Source organism: Lucilia cuprina, chromosome 5, assembly GCF_022045245.1.
Source record: "Lucilia cuprina isolate Lc7/37 chromosome 5, ASM2204524v1, whole genome shotgun sequence".
Lineage (NCBI taxonomy): Eukaryota > Metazoa > Arthropoda > Insecta > Diptera > Calliphoridae > Lucilia > Lucilia cuprina.
Window position 1 is genome coordinate 39,974,795 of NC_060953.1, and position 14,726 is coordinate 39,989,520.

A 14,726-nucleotide genomic window follows, 5' to 3' on the forward strand; every position below is an offset into this window, starting at 1 on the left:
GACGAGCCATAGGTGATGTAGATGCGGGTTGAGTTCCCACGCCGAAGTCTGAGCTGGCAAGAGGCGGCATCGTTGGTCACCGAAGAGAAAGACAAGGTTTCGTAACAAGTTTGAGGGTCCTAATAATTTCAATTTGTAGACCATAATAAAACAATAATAAAGTAGATTCAGTAGATAAGTACGTTCTCAATTTTACATGCCTTGAATTGTCATAAAAAAGAAAATTATAAAATATAAAGAGAAACATCAAATAATAATTATCAAAAATTGTTTATGAAGAAATTAAAATTGAATTGATTCTACTTTTATATGGTTGTATCATGTTTGTATACTATATTTTCTTATGTACATAAATAAGTCAGTAACAGAAATCTCTGAAAAGAAAAGACATTGTCAAAAAATGTGAATTTTTTGATAATAAGCTTATCAAGCTTTTACGATTTTTGACTTTTGTAATCTGATTTTCTGATATAAACGTCTATTAGAATTTTTCTACATAATATCATTATTTTTAAAGTTTATTAAAATAATCATACCTCCTATTATGACAATAAAAATATTTTCTAATTGTATTTTTCTTTTCACCGCACACAGCTTTCATATATATCACATATTGCCTATGCAATCAATATGGCATCTCTAACAGCTGTTAAATGCAATCATTTTTCGAAAAGCCGGCAAATTTTTTTTCTGTGCAAATTTTCTATTTTCTTTCGCATTTCAAAACAATTAGTAATATTTTTAATTTTTTCAACCAAAACAATGGCAACGGTTGCAGCCAATTCTCTAACTAGCAAAAGATGGCATAGTTTGCGTCATATTTTGGAAAGGGCAGGACCTTTTTGTAAATCCGATTTTACTCCCTCACCTGAAAATTTAGAATTTTTGCAAACTACTTGCAAAATTTTAGTAATTGGTAAAAGGAATTAATTTCATGTCACAAATAAATATTTGACTTTATATATTACAGGTGCTGGTGGCTTGGGCTGTGAGCTTTTAAAGGATTTAGCCCTAATGGGTTTTGGTGATTTGCATGTCATCGATATGGACACCATTGACTTGTCGAATTTAAATCGTCAATTTCTATTTCGTCCCAGTGATATTGGCTCCTCAAAGGCAGAGTGTGCGGCTAAGTTTATTAATAATCGTGTGCCTACGTGTCGTGTTACACCTCATTTTTGTAAAATCCAAGATTTTGATGAATCATTCTATCAGCAATTCCATATTATAGTGTGTGGTTTGGATTCTATAGTGGCGCGTCGTTGGATTAATGGCATGTTGTTGTCCATGCTTAGCTATAATGAAGAGGATGGTTCGGTAGATCCTTCCTCTATAATACCCATGATTGATGGAGGCACTGAAGGCTTTAAGGGTAATGCCCGTGTTATATTACCTGGTTTTACGGCTTGCATTGAATGTACCTTGGATCTATTTCCACCACAAATTAATTATCCTTTATGCACGATAGCCAATACACCACGTCTACCCGAACATTGTATAGAATATGTGAAAATCATACAATGGGATAAGGAAAATCCCTTTAACTCTGCCTTGGATGGTGATGATCCCCAACATGTGGCCTGGGTCTATGAGCGTGCCAGTGAAAGAGCCAGTCAATTTAATATATCTGGCATTACGTATCGTTTGGTGCAGGGTGTTTTAAAACACATAATACCAGCTGTGGCTAGCACAAATGCCGTTATTGCAGCTGCTTGTGCCACTGAAGTTTTTAAATTGGCCACCAGCTGTTATGATAGCATGTCTAATTATTTAAATTTTAATGATATCGATGGTATTTATACGTATACTTATGCTGCCGAGAAATCGGAAAATTGTTTAGCTTGTAGCAATGGTCTACAGATAGTTAATATTGAAGATCCCAATACTACAACTTTGGAGGATTTAATTAAAATGCTGTGTGAAAGTCCCAAATATCAAATGAAACAACCGGGTAAGTTGACATTTAAATATTTATTTCATATTAGCAATAAAACGCAACTAAATTTAGTCAAAGCCCAGAGATCAGAATATACTTTTTATAAGGTTTGAGCTATCTCAATGTCAACAGATTGTTGACATCGCACTCTCGCATATACCGTCAACCGTCACGCACCTCTGACCCGTGTGGGTCAGTCGCCTCATACGGCATATACACCGAAGCCAGTGTGAGCGTACGCCTACCTTTGGCTTCTATGTTTATTACGATTATGTCAACGCTCCTAAAAGTATGAGAAATGAGAAAACAGGATACAAGTCCTTACCTTGTCCTCGGTAGGCGAGACAAATAAGGTGTAACCTTTCATCCTTAAACCAAAAACCTTATTGTTGTTAATCCAAGATTCTTGGATAAGTGCCACGTCCGTCTGCGAATCGATGAGGAATGCTATTAAATCGTCTGAAGCTGCTTCAAAGTGATGCAGGTTTATCTGCACAACTAGCAACTTCTTTGGTTCTGTCATGTTTTGGGTACCAGAATCTGACAGTCTTATTCAGGACTTCTAAGGACTTCAATCCACAGCGAATCGAAAGTCCTTGCCAGTATTCTCCTTACATACCATTGAGTTCAGATGTCTCCATTGGTCTGTAAGAAGACTGTTATTCTGTTTGGCCAATACTGCCAGTATGGTTTGCACCGTTCTTACGGGTGGTGGAATCCATACTGTTACTATTGACCGTAGTGGCAGTTTGGAAGCCTGTATCACCTCAAGCTTTGCTGCTGGGTTAATGTCGCTACATTTGCCAATCGCCGATTTTAAGAATTCCAAGGAATTCTTGTCTCCACAATTGACAACCTTCACGCCCTTAACCCAGTCTGCACCATTGAGGTATTCATCCTCCGACCACCCTTAAAGATGGCGATTTCATCAATCAGCCTACCTTCAATTAATTGCCAGAAATCGGTACTGATCCTCTCATCTGGATTGTTGTATTGTTGTTTACAACAATCCAGATGGAAGGATCTTTACCCCAGCAACAACAACAATTCCCTTCTGGATCATTCCGATCAATGACTGCCACTACAAGACATACATCCAGGCTGGTTGATTTCTTCACTTTCTTACTGGATGAAGAGGGTTGGTCATCACCAGATCTGGCTCTCTTGATTGTCTCTTTACGGGGACCTTTAGGAGCGCCAGCCGGGCATGAACCAAACCTCATCATTTTGCTAGGTGACTTTGACACTTACTGACATTCTTGCGAAAGCCAGTAGGAGAGCGGGCCGGAAGTTTATCGGTCCTCTTTACCGTACCTGGTGTCGTGTTCACCTTGCTAGAGTTATATTATCAATATAATAAGAGATCTCAAAATAAACCACTAGTTATTTATTATTCTTTTTATTTTATTTCAGGCATTACAACAATAATCGAAGGTAAAAATAAAACTTTGTACATGTCGACGGTTAAAAGTATTGAAGAACGTACACGCTGCAATTTGACACAATCTTTGGGTGAATTAGGACTCAAAGATGGTCAACAAATAATTGTAACCGATCAGACAACACCAAATACTTTAACACTACAGTTAAAATACAATGCCAATGAAGTCGAAATGAATTAAATTCATTACAAAAAAAGTAAAAATGCAACAAAAAAATAAAACAATTTAAATCAACAGAATAGTGAAAACTAAAAACACAATAAATAAACAAGAGTAAATCAAAAATAAAAAGAAAAACTTCGAAAAATCCATCATCATCACCTCAACGTACACCTGCACACAAAAGAAAAACTATTCACTTATCTCATCAATCACTGGCACATTTTGTAATTCCGAACATTTACGTTTCCACATTGCCAATTGTTCTTTTAATACCTTTTCTTTGGCGGCAGCTCGTGTTAATAAAACTTTAGCTTTTTGTAATAATTGTGATTTCTTTATCAATTGTTCCTTAACATATTTCAATTCATCTTGTGCTTGCATATCCATACTCAACATTCTACCTTTATTCTCGCAATGAGGACATTTTGTTTGTAGTTTTAATTCTGTTTGTAAAGTGGAAATTTTCTCTAATGAATCGCTATACATTTGTTGTAAACGAGCAGTGTCGTTGGTAGTAGTAGTAGTAGCAGTCTCTGTGGAAGCCTATAGTGAAATATTGATATGAAAAGGTATACATATTTTCTATTTAACATTAACTTACTCTTGATTCACATGATCTTCTACCATCTTTTAAATATTTATTTTCAGCTTTTAGTTTTTCCACCAAATTTCTCAATGATAATATTGTAGTTTCTGCCGGTTGTCCCATTTGAGTGTTTAGTTTTATACCACTACATTTGCATAATTCTTTGCGTGCTTCAGCCGAGGCTCTTTCTTCTTTTAAAGCAATTATATAGCTGTAAAGGATAATTAATTGATTTTAAAGGTATTTTGTATTTATTATTTAAACTTTAAAGTTAAGGTATTTTTCATTAATTTTGTTAAATGTTTTTATTATTTTTAGGTAAGTGAAGTTGTTCTTGTATACACTAACTGTAGAATTGGCTTACTTTATTTAGAAATAAGACTTTAATCAAATATTTGTTTTAGAACCATATTCAACATGGTCATGACTTTAATACTTAATGATCTTAAAATTTATCATCTAAAATTAAGTGTAAATTTGAACTGAAAGTTCGAACTTTCAAAAAGTTTTTAAATTCTAGAAAAATTAAAAATTTCTTGTGATTTTTTTCTAGTGAATTTCTAGTTAAAATTAGAACTTTTTTTAATATTTATTCTAGAAATTTTGAAAATCTAGTGAAATTTGAATATTAGAAAAATGTTGAAATTCTATTGAAATTTCAAAATTTTTGAATAATTTCTACTCTAGTATACAATTTCTTTGTGAAATCTAGTGACATTTCGAAATTCTAGAAAAATGGTAAAATTTCTATATTTACATCTTAATTTTAAATTCTAAAAAATTTTCATTTCTAATGAGTTTCTAGTTTAAATTCGAAAATTTCTGATTTTTTTTAGAAATTGTAATGAAATTTCTAAATTCTTAAGCAATTTCTAGAAATTTTCGAAAATCTAGTGAAATATCGTAATTCTAGTAAATTTTTAAATTCTAAAGTTATTTCTAGAAATTTCGAAAATCTTAGTAAATTTCCGAAAATTTAGTGAATTTCGAATTTCTGATTAAACTTCCAATTTTAGAGAAATTTTAAAACTCTATTGAAATATCGAAATTTTAAAAAATTTCCAAATTCTTATAAGTTTTTTTGACAAAATCTAGCAAAATTTCGAAATTTTGGAAAATTTCAAAATTCTAGAAAAATGTCTATTACAGGTAAAATTTCAATATTTAAATCTAAAATTGAATCTAATGAATGTTTAAATTATAGAAAAATTATAAATGAGTTTCTAATTAAAATTCGAAAATTTTAGATTTTTTTTTTTTAATTTTAATAAAATTTTGAATTTCTAGAAATTTCGAAAATCTAGTAAAATTTCAATTTTTTTTTAAAATTCCAATTTTAGATTAATATTGAAATTTCGAAATTTTAGATAATTTCTGCTCTACAATAAACTATTTTAGTGAAATCTAGCGAAATTTCGAATTTCTGGAAAATTTCGAAAATCTAGTAAATCTCTATTTTTTTTGGTAAAATTTCGATATTTAAATATAAAATTGAATATAGTGAAATTTCAAATGTTTAAAATTTTGAAATTCTAAAAAAATATAAATTTCTAATGAGTTTCTATTCTAATTCGAAAATTCTAGATTTTTTATAGAAATTTTAAAATTCTAGTAAAATTTTGATTTTTTTAGTAAAACTTCGAATTTCCAGTAATTCTAGTAAAATTTTAAAATTCTAAAGTCATATCTAAAAATTTCGAAAATCTAGTGAAATTTCGAATTTTTTCGAAATTTCGAATTTTTGGTAAAATATTAAATTTTAGAAAAATTTTGAAATTCTATTGAAATTTCGAAAATTTAGAATAATTTCTGATCTAATATAAAATTATTTAGTGAAATTTTGAATTTGTAGAAATTTTCGAAATTTTAGAAAAATGTCTTTTTCGATATTTAAATCTAAAATTTAATTTAATAAAATTTCGAATGTATAAAATATTTAAATTAAACAATTTTTTATATATTTTGAAACTCTAGTGAAATTTTGAATTTTTGGTGAAAATTCGAATTTCTACTGAAATATTGTAATTCTAGCGAAATTTTAAAATTCTAAAGTCATATCTAAAAATTTCGAAAATCTAGTGAAATTTGGAATTTCTGTTAAAATATTCAATTTTAGAGAAATATTGAAATTTCAAAATGTTAAAATAATTTCGAATTTGTAAAAAATTTCGAAATTCTAGAAAAATGTAGATTTTTTTGTAAAATTTCGATATTTTAATATAAAATTGAATTCATTCATACTATCTAAAAAATTTTGAATTGTTAAAATTTTGATTTATTTTAGTGAAATATTGAAAGTGAAATTGCAAAATCCTAGTTATTTCTAAAGATTTCGAAATTGCAGGAAAACCTTTAACTTTTTTGGGAAATTTCAAAATATTAAATTTCTAAAGAAATTTTGAAATTTTTTTTATAATTGTAAAAAATTCTCGTGAAATTTTAAAATCCTAAGGAAATTTTTGAAATCTCTAGTGAAATTTCAAAATTTTAGTGAAATTTTAAATTCTATTTAAATTTTGAAAATTTTATAAAATATTTTCGATATAATTTGTAAACTTTTTTCAAAATTTTCTTTTTTAACTCTTTTTATTTTAAATTAGAAACAACCACAAATCATTCTCTAACGACTTTCTACTCACTCTTCCAAATGTTTAATACGCTTCTGCAAACGTTCCGTACCATCGCCCTGCCTTAGCAGATCATTATCCAATTGTAGCTGAAGATTTTTCGCTTCTAAGCGAATATTTTGAGCTTCTACGGAAGAAAGTTTCTCCTGTAACTTCTCCATTTCGGTAGTTAAAGCATTACTACCCTTGCCCTCCAATTCTAATGCTAAAATTTTACGCTGTTGCATTTCAATGCGTGCCTTTAAAGCCTCAATGATATCATTATGAGGATTTTGTAAAGCAACATTATTAAAATGAGCTTTACTGCAGTGTGGTGGTAAGGAACTACGTCCCGGCGAACTACATTCACTGCTGGCTCCTGTATAGGTTTCAGGACTTTCAGAGGGAGTATATTTGCCACCGTTACCACTACCCATACTAGAGGTTTGATGATGTAAATTCGGGCAGGACGGAGTGCGACAACATTTCATAGAATGTTGAACATTGTGTTGTGTTATTCTACTTAATTTCGCCTCCAAAATTTGTTTATCTTTTTCCAAACGGTTAATAGTGTTGCGAGCAGATTGTAAAAGACTGCGAGTTTTCTCCAACAAAGTTTCGGTTTCTTCTAGTTTACTTTTAAATTTCTCCGCATTCTGTTGCCATCGTTTTTGTTTCTCCCACAAACCAACTTCATTAGCACTACGTGCTCTCTTACTTTCTATAATAACCTTTTGCCTTTGTATCTCTGCTTTGGCATCTTCCAAATCCAGCTCCAATTGCTGTACTCTCTTTTGGAGATTTTCACTTTTAACTCGAGCATTTAGTTCGGTTTTAATGGAGACCACTGGACGTTTTATTAACTGATTGCGCAAAGATTGATTTAAATCTCTAGCTTGTTTTTCACGTTGTGTTAGATTGTTTAGTTGTTTTCGTAAAGCTTCGACTTGAGTTTGATAGATTTTATTAGTGGCCTCGGTGCGTGTTAAATCATTGGCCAATTTGGCTATTTGATCGGCTGAATAGTTTGAGGAATCGTTGATATAACGTTGTTGATCATCCTAAGGGAGAAAGAGAAGGAGAGAGAGAGAGAGAAATAGGAATATATGTAGTGATATTTCTATGAAATGTGTAAGAAACTTACATGGAAGTTGTTTAAGGTATCCATTAACTCATTGATATGTTTATCTTTCTCTTCTATTAAAGAACGCAACTGCTCCATTTCTGGATTGTGTGTGATGCTGGTGGATTTCTCCCGATCTTGTAGAAATTTGATTCTAAAGAAAAAGTATATGTTAATTAAGTTCCATGTTGTTGGTTTTCAATTATGAAATTTGCATCTTTCAGATGTTAAGAATCTAACTACTTACTTCTCCTTAAGTATCTGTATCTCTTCCTCCTTTAGCTTAAAGGAACTCTCCCAATAACTGGCCTTTTCCTTAAGTTCCTTTAATTGTTTCAATAAATTCACGGGTATTTCCCTATTATGTTCCACTTCATGTTTCTCTGGTGCCGTTGTATCTCTTTCATCAGCTGTTGTTGCCTTTACCAAAGGCACTGTATTCTCTTCAAACATTTCTTCGATTTTTTCATCGGTCATCTCATTTAAACTATTATCCACATTTTCCTCTCCTCTAGCTGCCAATTCCAATTTCTCATTGGAATTACGTCTGACACTAAGAGTTTCCATTTTTGTTTTAAGTTCTAATATTTCAATATCTTTTGTTTTGATATTGAAATTTAGATTCACAATAGTGCTCTTTAAACCCTCAATTTCTGTATTTAATTTGTTCAGATTCAAATGATTTTGTTCTCTTTCGTTTTGTAAAATATCTTGCATTTTTCCAATGGACTTATCCTTTTCGGTTAGGAGTGTATGGAAGGATATGATGGTTTTCTATAGTGCGGAAATTTTTTAATTAATTTTAGAGTTATTATTTTATGTTAAAGAAAATCGTTGCATTTACCTCTATTACATCTGTTTGCAAACTAGAAGGTTGCCCCGGTTGTTCTGTAGAGCTTGAGGGTTTTTCCTGTTTCTCCGGAATTGGAGGTGTTTTTAGTTTAGTTTTTAATTCTTCTTGTAATACCTCTATTTGTTGTTCAGCTTGTAAGAGACTAAAGGAAGAATTATAAAAGAAATTAAAATGAATTTTAAGATTTATAAGAGATCTATATTGTGGCTTAAAGTAGAGAGAGACTTGGGAGCCATAATTAGTGCTAAGCTCTTTAAGAGTTCAGTGGTCTTCACAAAGAGATCAATAATAGAAAAGGTCCCGTCTGGCTGGTACAAATGAGAAAATGAAGGGAGTAAAATCTAGAGGTGATCTGCCGTCTTCGTCAAATAAAAAGGTTAAGATCCTGCATGGATCATTTTAGGTGGCTGTCATCATTCGGAATGACCACTACCGATCTTTGGCAGTCGTTCCAATGAAATGCCGTCTTAATTCCAGCCAAATATCCTAGGAGATACGTAAAAGAAATCGTAGTGATCAATCTTCTAAACCTATAGTATCGAAGTAAACTAACACGATAGAAAAGACTGGTATGACTTAAGCTGGTTCTCTTAAAGGACTCCGTAAGGACAAAATTATAAGAGCCAGATCTGTGATGATCAGTTCTCCTCATCGATCGAAATTATCCGTAAGGAGGGATCCGTTAACTGAATGTAGGCTCGTAGGGCAAGTTCTAAGAATATATCCTTCAATAGTCCAAACTGGGTTAAGGACTTGCAAATTGTCAAATGCGAAAACAAGAAATCCTTGGACTTCTAAACCTAAGGTATCAATGCCAACAATGCCGTCTTAATTCCAAGCAGATATCTAAGTGGTCTCCACAAGGAGATACGTAAAAGTAAACGTAGTGATCAATCTCCTAAACCATGTAAACTATCATAATGGATTAGCTGGTCTTCGTAAGGACAAAATTAAAAGAGTTAGATCTGTGATGGTCAATTCTTTTCATCAAATAAGACGGTGAAGAAATCGATCGCAATGATCCCTAAGAAGGGATAAGTTAACTGAAAGTATTCTCGCTGACGGAATATATTCTTCAATAGTGCATACTGGAGGGATCAGGATAAGGAGGGAAAGTAGGATCGCTGAGGGAGAGTTTGTAGAATATATCCTTCAATAGTACAGACTGGGTTAAGGACTTAAAAGTTGTTAAATGTGACTTCTAAATCGAGATATCGAAGGAAACAAGCTCGATGAAGATGTTTGGCATATCTCCGGCTGGTCCTTTCAGTTGAAATTCCAGACTATAAGAAGCTGATAATCCTTGATGGATGCCTTCAGATGTCTGTCATCGATCAAATCGATTCTAATGGAACGATCGGTAGCGATCAATGGCAGTCATACCAAAAAGAGACCTGGCTTAATTTCAGTCGGCTCTCTTAATAGTCTATTTAAAGAGATTAGCAAGGGAAATGCTATGGAAGTTAACAGTCTTCTAAAGCGATGTTGTCGAAGACACCGGACACGATGATTAAAATCTCCGTGTGGTTTTTCTAAAGGTCGCCGTAAGAATAACATTAAGAGAGCCAGATCTGCACATTGAAGAACATTTCTGGCTGATCCTTCTTAAGGCTGCCATAAGAAGATTATTTAAATATGTAAGTTAAGGTGATCGTCTTCATTAAAAATTATCCGGCAGGGAGTATTGGCAGTCAATTGATAATAGGCTCCTATACAAAACCGCCATCTTTAGTGGCACTTGGAATGATGTATAATTGAATGGTACAGATTGTTTTGTACCTGGACTTCTTAAGATACACAATAAGCAAGGGTAACAGCATTAACTAAATAGCAATTCCTATGTACTGTCCCTTAGGTCTATTGGCATTATAAATTCCACTAAAAACTATATAGGCAACAAGTGTATTAACTTACCTCTCTTCTGTTTTCTTCAGCTTCTCCAAAGCTTCTTTCAGAACACTTTCTTTAACCATCTTTTCAATTTCCTCCTTTTCCTTAGACACCTCCTCTAAAGTTTGAATAGCTTTAGAATCTTGCGACAATAAATCGCCACCAGTTTGGATTTCAGCCTCAGTTGTTTCTTTACATGTCCCACGTTTAGTTTCCTTAATCTGCGAATCCAAAGTCTTATCTTTATGTTCAATTTCAGCCCGCACTTCTGCTTTGTAAATTTCATTTATTGCCACAGACTCAATTTCAGTTTGTGTTGAATTTTCTTGCTGATTTATCTTTTTAGGAGATGTTATGGGAGACATGTTTTTATCCACAAATTCCTTAGAAGCTCTACGTGATTTACTGGCTGATAACTTTCTTTCAGCTGGTATGGGAATGTTATCAGTATTACAGCCAATTTCTTTGGTTAATTGCTCCATCTGTTTTCCATTATTTTCAGATTCATTATCTGACTTTTCCACAGCTTTGCCTGTACCAAATAAAGCCTCTATAGTATGCCAGTGTTCTGCATCAGCTGCCATTTTTAATTTTACATCATGTAATTCCTTCTCCAATTCGGAACATTTCTTTTCATATTGTTTCAACTGATCCTCGTAAAATTTGCATTGCGTTTCTGTTTTCACCAGCTTTTAGGAGATTTAAAAAAATATATATTTTTGGTTGAAAGTTTAAGACAGTTTTAAAGAAAGCTTACCTTTATGACTTTCTGATTATCTTCCATTTCTAAACTGTATTCTTTTAAGGCAGCTTTAATAACTTCCTCTATATAGCCATTTAATAATTCAGTTTGATTTATTTTATCGTCACTTAAATGAGTACTTTTTTTGAGAAAGTTTTGATAGGCATAGACAAAATTGCTTAGGAAGACCAAGGGTGTAAATTTGGCATATTTCTCTTTTAAACAACATAAGGATTTTTGTAGAAATCTGGGTTAAAAAAAAACTTTATATAAAAAATATCTTTAATATTAAATTCATATTTAAATATACCTGATTTTAACATTATTATTTTGGCGTTCTATTTGGAAGCTTTTGTTTAAATCCTCTATCATTTGATTGCGACTAATCAAATCCTGTTCTGCACTCTCAAACTGCAGCTTTAGTGTATCTCGTTCATTTCTTATATGATTAAGTTCCATTTTGGCTAAAAGTTTTATTGAAGTTAAAGAATTCTTAATAGTGAATTTCTTAGCGAAAATTTTAAACTTTACCTGCATCTAAATCTCTTTGCATTTTAGCCATTAATAATTTCTCTTCCGTAGAACTTTGTAGATCGGCTACTAGATGTCTTAAGCTAACATGATTATCGGTTATATCATTGAGTAGTCTTTGCTGTGATAATATTTGTTCTTGAGCTATTTCCAATAGAGATTCCAATTGAGTATTTTTTCTTAGCATTTCCAATCGTTGTGCCTCAAAGTCTTTCACCATTTGCTTTTGCTCTTCATACTCTTGTTGTGTGATAAATTCCAATTGTAAATCTTCTCTTATTATACCATAATCCAAACAAAGCTCGGGAATTTTCATGCTTACATCCTGCTTGCCCGACAAAAGCTCTTCTGTTAGTAAAGCCAGTTTCATTTGATTTTCATTAAGAGCTTGCTGTAAGCTTTTATAGTCTTCTGTTGTATAGGCATAGAGATTTTTGTGATTTTGTAAATCTTGTTTAAGTTTTTCAGCTTCCTCTTGGTATTTTAATAATTCTGTCTTTAGCTGGGCTTGGCTTTTAATATTCTCTATTTCCAATTGTTTTAAAGCTGAAAGATTATGCTCAAAATCTTCTCTCATATAAGCATAACTTTTGCGTTCTCTCATTAGCTCTTGCTCTTGTGTTACAATCTGTTCGGTTAGCTGGGCATAAGTTTGCATAATTTCCATTTCACTGGCATTCATATGCAGTTTAAGTTCTTCATAGTATTTCTTAAAGATTTTAAGCTCTTCCAATTCGTTTTGAAGTTGACGTTTTTCTGGCACTGATATTTCTGGCTCTGGAGAGTGAGTTATCATTTCGGCAGTACCCTCCTCTTCTGCTATATTGGGTATATTTATACTTTTATTGGGCGTAGTAGGTCTAGTGGATGTATCTAAATATTCGGGCATTGGTAAAGCTGGGTCTTCTATGTCTCTTATCTCACCATCTTCACGCATACTCTCTATGGAGTTAAGTTCTTCGGCTGCAATTTCTCTTTCTTCTGGCTGTGGTGGTTGCTGCTTAAGCAAAAGCTCTTCTAAAGCTTTTTCTCGTGACTTGATTAAAGCCAATTGTTCTCTTATACGTTTGGGAGTATCGAAGGGTGAATTGGAACTTTTTAAAGTTTGGATTAATCTCGTAAGCATTACATTGTCGATGGTAATGTTATCTGAACAATCTATATTATCAATTGCAAACAAAATTAACAAAAATATATCATAGTTTTCATATATCAGTTAACTTACCATCATACTCTCTTAATTTTTCCAAAATTTCCAACATACCCTGCCGTAGAATTTCATTTTCTTGTAATATCTCCTGATATTTTGCTTGTAAATCATGATCGTTTGAATCTTGTAGTTCTACTCTTAAATTACCCTGACACTGGCTACAAGCAGTTACCAATAAAGAGGTTTCTCTTGAATTAGAAGAATCTTCCACTTCACCAACTTCTTTACTAGGAGAACTTGTTATATAATATTGAGCCTTAGCTTTAGAAGACTTTTTCGAAGAAGTTTTTATAGGGGTCTTACTAAAATCGCTGACTTCCTCCTCTACCTCAGCTGACAAAGGTGTATTTGTATTTTGTTGTAATTGCAAAAGTTGTTTTCTAAAATTATGGAAACATGTTAACATTTTACATAAATAGTTGTTAATATCACTTCTACCTTAAATCCGATTTTTCCATTTTCAATTGCAAACGCATTTCCTCTGATGCCCTTAATTTTAAAGTTAATTTCTCTATCATTTTCTCTTTACTCCGCTCTTTGGCTTGTAAGTTTTTCGCTGTTATTACCACATCTTCTGGTATATTTAAACGTTTTCTTAATAATGTATTCTCCTGAGCTATTTCATGCATGGAGTTCAATTCCATGACCAAAGCTCTAATTTGTTTATCTCTAGACTGTAATTTATTCTCTAAAGAAGAACATTTTCTCAAGGCAGACATAAGACCATCTTCACCTTTTTGATAAGCTGTTAAGGCTTTTACTGCTTCCATAGCTTGTTTGGCCTTAAGGCAACTTTCCTCTTCGGCTTTTTGCAACATTTCCGAAAGTTCATGACATTTTTGATTGCTGGCTTTTAAAGCTAACTCTACTGACTTGCAGCATTGTCTTGGTTTGCGAGGATTACGTTCTTCTTCCTTTTCCGCACTTAGCTTATTCATAAGTTTTGTGGAGGCTATCATTTCCTCGGCCATCATTTTTATTTTACCCTCCAACTGTTCTATAAGTTTGTCACGTGATTCTAAAGACTTTTGGTAGAACAATTTTTTTTAACCAAAAAATTCTCAGTTTCTTAACTTTCTTACTTACATGCATTAGTTTACTTATCTCTTCCTGTTCCTCTGAAGGCTCACTTTCTTCTTTGGTTTCTGCTTCTTCCTTCTGACTATCTTCATTTGATATGATTTCTTTTTTATTGCTTTTGTATTTCTTTAACTGTTTATCTTTTTCCTCCAACATTTTTTTCCACGATAAAGCCTTTTTCTCTAATTTTTCTACAAACTCTTTCAAATCGTTTTCACTTCTTTCACGTTCATCTTCCAGATAGGTAATATTGCCTTCCAAACGTTTTATTTCTATATTCAGATCATCCATTGACTCTTTATGTGCTTTTTTCTCACTTTCCAATAGAGTTAGATCGGCTTTAAGCTTCAATAGCGTATCTTTACTGTGTCTTAAGTCTTTTTCCAACGTTAATATGGTTTTGGATTGTTCGATGTTTTGATTTTGTAGAGACTAAAAAGATTACAAAGATGAATATGACTAGAACTGAACTAGAACTGAACTAGAACTGAACTAGAACTGAACTAGAACTGAACTAGAACTGAACTAGAACTGAACTAGAACTGAACTAGTACTGAACTAGAAC

At 32.4% G+C, this 14,726-nt stretch overlaps 2 protein-coding genes across 2 annotated transcripts in view; one reads left to right on the forward strand and one right to left on the reverse strand.

The window, feature by feature from the left end:
* Positions 1–660: 660 nt before the first annotated feature.
* On the forward strand, positions 661–3,558 carry LOC111684814 (nedd8-activating enzyme E1 catalytic subunit). Its single transcript, XM_023447022.2, has 3 exons — positions 661–916; positions 971–1,951; positions 3,350–3,558. The coding sequence occupies exons 1-3, from the start codon at positions 763–765 to the stop codon at positions 3,556–3,558; spliced, it is 1,344 nt and encodes a 447-aa protein (XP_023302790.2). The 5' UTR covers positions 661–762.
* A 152-nt stretch (positions 3,559–3,710) lies between these two features.
* The window catches only part of LOC111684813 (centrosomal protein cep290), an 11,940-nt gene continuing 924 nt past the window's right edge, over positions 3,711–14,726 (reverse strand). Inside the window, exons 4-16 of the mRNA XM_046951734.1 lie at positions 14,168–14,593; positions 13,520–14,106; positions 13,097–13,461; positions 11,872–13,029; positions 11,651–11,804; positions 11,356–11,587; positions 10,623–11,287; positions 8,700–8,850; positions 8,103–8,629; positions 7,877–8,009; positions 6,766–7,793; positions 4,142–4,337; positions 3,711–4,083 (exon numbers count right to left, since the gene is read on the reverse strand). Of these exons, the coding sequence (XP_046807690.1) occupies positions 3,730–4,083; positions 4,142–4,337; positions 6,766–7,793; positions 7,877–8,009; positions 8,103–8,629; positions 8,700–8,850; positions 10,623–11,287; positions 11,356–11,587; positions 11,651–11,804; positions 11,872–13,029; positions 13,097–13,461; positions 13,520–14,106; positions 14,168–14,593 (5,976 nt within the window). The 3' untranslated portion in view covers positions 3,711–3,729. The remainder of the gene's footprint in view (positions 4,084–4,141; positions 4,338–6,765; positions 7,794–7,876; positions 8,010–8,102; positions 8,630–8,699; positions 8,851–10,622; positions 11,288–11,355; positions 11,588–11,650; positions 11,805–11,871; positions 13,030–13,096; positions 13,462–13,519; positions 14,107–14,167; positions 14,594–14,726) is intronic.

Bases quoted from the DNA above. Each gene is read 5' to 3' on its own strand.
- LOC111684814 (XM_023447022.2), top strand. From the start codon at position 763: ATGGCAACGGTTGCAGCCAATTCTCTAACTAGCAAAAGATGGCATAGT. The intron at 917-970 runs GTAAAAGGAATT...TATATATTACAG, and splicing joins TTGCAAAATTTTAGTAATTG to GTGCTGGTGGCTTGGGCTGT. The intron at 1,952-3,349 runs GTAAGTTGACAT...ATTTTATTTCAG, and splicing joins ATATCAAATGAAACAACCGG to GCATTACAACAATAATCGAA.